Source organism: Geospiza fortis, unplaced genomic scaffold, assembly GCF_000277835.1.
Source record: "Geospiza fortis unplaced genomic scaffold, GeoFor_1.0 scaffold893, whole genome shotgun sequence".
In the NCBI taxonomy this organism is placed as follows: domain Eukaryota; kingdom Metazoa; phylum Chordata; class Aves; order Passeriformes; family Thraupidae; genus Geospiza; species Geospiza fortis.
This window is the reverse complement of record NW_005054781.1, coordinates 74,957-77,163: the sequence shown is the minus strand read 5'-3', so window position 1 is coordinate 77,163 and position 2,207 is coordinate 74,957. Positions and strand designations below refer to the sequence as shown.

Below are 2,207 nucleotides of genomic sequence, written 5' to 3'. Positions count from 1 at the left end.
GTGTCCGCCCCCAGCCCCGGGCTCGTGGCTCTGCTGATCCTCCGTGCTGCGTCCCCCATGGGCTCACCAGGTGGGTGTGGGGGGGACCCCCCGCTCTGGGGACCCCCCCGGGGCTGCGACCCCCCCTCGTGCACGGGTCTCAGCTTTGGGGACCCCCTTTGGGCCCTTCCCCCCGGGCTGTGGGACCCCCTTGGAGCACCCATGGGACCCCCCGGCCATGGAGCACCCCCGGGTTCTGGGCACCCCTCTTGGGCACCCCCCGAGTTCTGGGGACCCCCCCTTGGGCACCTCCGGGTTCTGGGGACCCCCCCGGGCACCCCCCGACTTCAGGGGACCCCCTTGGACACCCCCCGGTTCTCGGGACCCCCCTTGGGCACCTCCTGGGTTTTGGAGACCCCCCTCGTGCACCCCACAGGGTCCATGCCCAAGCTCTGAGAGGTTTTGGGGGGTTTCTGCCCAGTCTCAGAGGTTTTGGGGGGTCCCTGCCCAGTGTCAGGGGATTTTGGGGTCCTGTGCTCAGTCTCTGGGGGTTTTTGGGGATCCATATCCAGTCTCAGAGGTTTTTGGGGATCCATATCCAGTCTCAGAGGGGTTCGGGGAGGTCCCTGCCCAGGCTCTGAGAGGTTTGGGGGGTCTCTGCCCAGTCTCAGAAGTTTTGGGGGTCCATGCTCAATCTCTGGCAGTTTTTGGGGATCCATATCCAGTCTCAGAGGCTTTTGGGGATCCATATCCAGTCTCAGAGGTTTTTGGGGGTCCATGCCCAGGCTCTGAAAGGTTTTTGGGGGTCTGTGTCCAAGCTCTGAGAGATTTTGGGGGAATCAATGCCCAGTCTCAGGCTTTGAAGATCCCACGCCCAGATTTTGGGGTTCAAAGGGTGCCACGAGCAGCCCTTGATGGTTTTGGGGTGTCCCTCCCGTGTTTGTCCTGTTGAGGATTTTGGGGTGTTGGGGGCCACCAGGTCATGGTGCCAATGGGGGTCCAGTCCCTGGGGTTTTGGGGTGCCATGCCCAGTCCCAGGCAGTTTTGGGGTGCCCCAGTGTCGTTTGTGCTGTCAGGGATGTTGGGGTGCAGGGGGGCCCCAAGAGCCGGGTGATGGTGGCAGTGGGCTCCAGGCTCAGGGGGTTTTGGGGGGTCCATCTCCATCCCCAGCTGCTTTGGGGTGTCCGTGGGTGTTTTGTGATCCGTGCCCCGTGGTGTTTTGGGGTGCCCATGGGTGTTTGGGGTCTGTGCCCAGTCCCTGATGTTTTGGGGTGCCCATGCTCCATCCCTGGGTGTTCTGAGTTTCCCATGGGTGTTTTGGGGTGTCCATGCCCACTCCCGGGTGTTTTGGGGTGCCCATGAGTGTTTTGGGGTGTCCTTGCTCAGTTCCGAGGTGTTTTGGGGTGTCCATGGCTGTTTGGGGTCTGTGCCCAGTCCCTGATGTTTTGGGGTGCCCATGCTCCATCCCTGGGTGTTCTGAGTTTCCCATGGGTGTGTTGGGGTGTCCATGCCCATCCCCAGCTGTTCTGGGGTGCCCATGGGTGTTTTGGGGTGCCCATGGGTGTTTCGGGGTGTCCGTGGGTGTTTGGGGTTTGTGCCCAGCCCCGGCTCTTTCGTGGTGTCCCTACTCAATCCCTGGGTGTTTTGGGGTGCCCTGTGTCCCCAGTCCCGGCTGTTTTGGGGTGTCTGTGCCCGTGCCCTGATGTTTCGGGGTGTCCCTGGCTGTTCCGGGGTGCCCGTGCCCGTTTCGGGGTGCCCTGTGTGCCCGGCCCTGACGCCCCCCGGGCCATCCCGCAGTGTCCTTCGTGCTCTCGAGGATGTCGGGGTGTGGGGACCCCAAGAGGAGTGGGGTGCCGGTGCCAGCAGGGTGCTGTCCCTGGGGATGTGCCCAGCTCTGGGTGTTTTGGGGTGTCCCTGCTCGGTCCCCTGGCTGTTCCGGGGTGCCCGTGCCCGTTCCGGGGTGCCCCGCGTGCCCGGCCCTGACGCCCCCCGGCCCTCCCGCAGTGTCCTTCGTGCTCTCGAGGATGTCGGGCTGCGGTGCCCCCGGTGCCAAGAGCCGGGTGACGGTGCCCAAGCGCGTGTGGGAGTTCGTGACGCGGGAGCGCGCGGCGCGCCTGGCGCTGCTGGCGCAGGAGGCGCGGGTGCGGATCCTGGTGGACGGCGAGACCCCCGAGCTGTACGTGCTGCAGCTCTGCGCCACCCCCCCGGCGCCCCCCCGCGGCGCGGGG

At 65.4% G+C, this 2,207-nt stretch overlaps 1 protein-coding gene across 1 annotated transcript in view; it reads left to right on the top strand.

Moving 5' to 3' along the window:
• Positions 1-8: 8 nt before the first annotated feature.
• LOC102043608 (probable E3 ubiquitin-protein ligase DTX3) overlaps positions 9-2,207 on the top strand; it is a 7,042-nt gene continuing 4,843 nt past the window's right edge. Inside the window, exons 1-2 of the mRNA XM_031065441.1 lie at positions 9-70; positions 1,984-2,201. Of these exons, the coding sequence (XP_030921301.1) occupies positions 58-70; positions 1,984-2,201 (231 nt within the window). The 5' untranslated portion in view covers positions 9-57. The remainder of the gene's footprint in view (positions 71-1,983; positions 2,202-2,207) is intronic.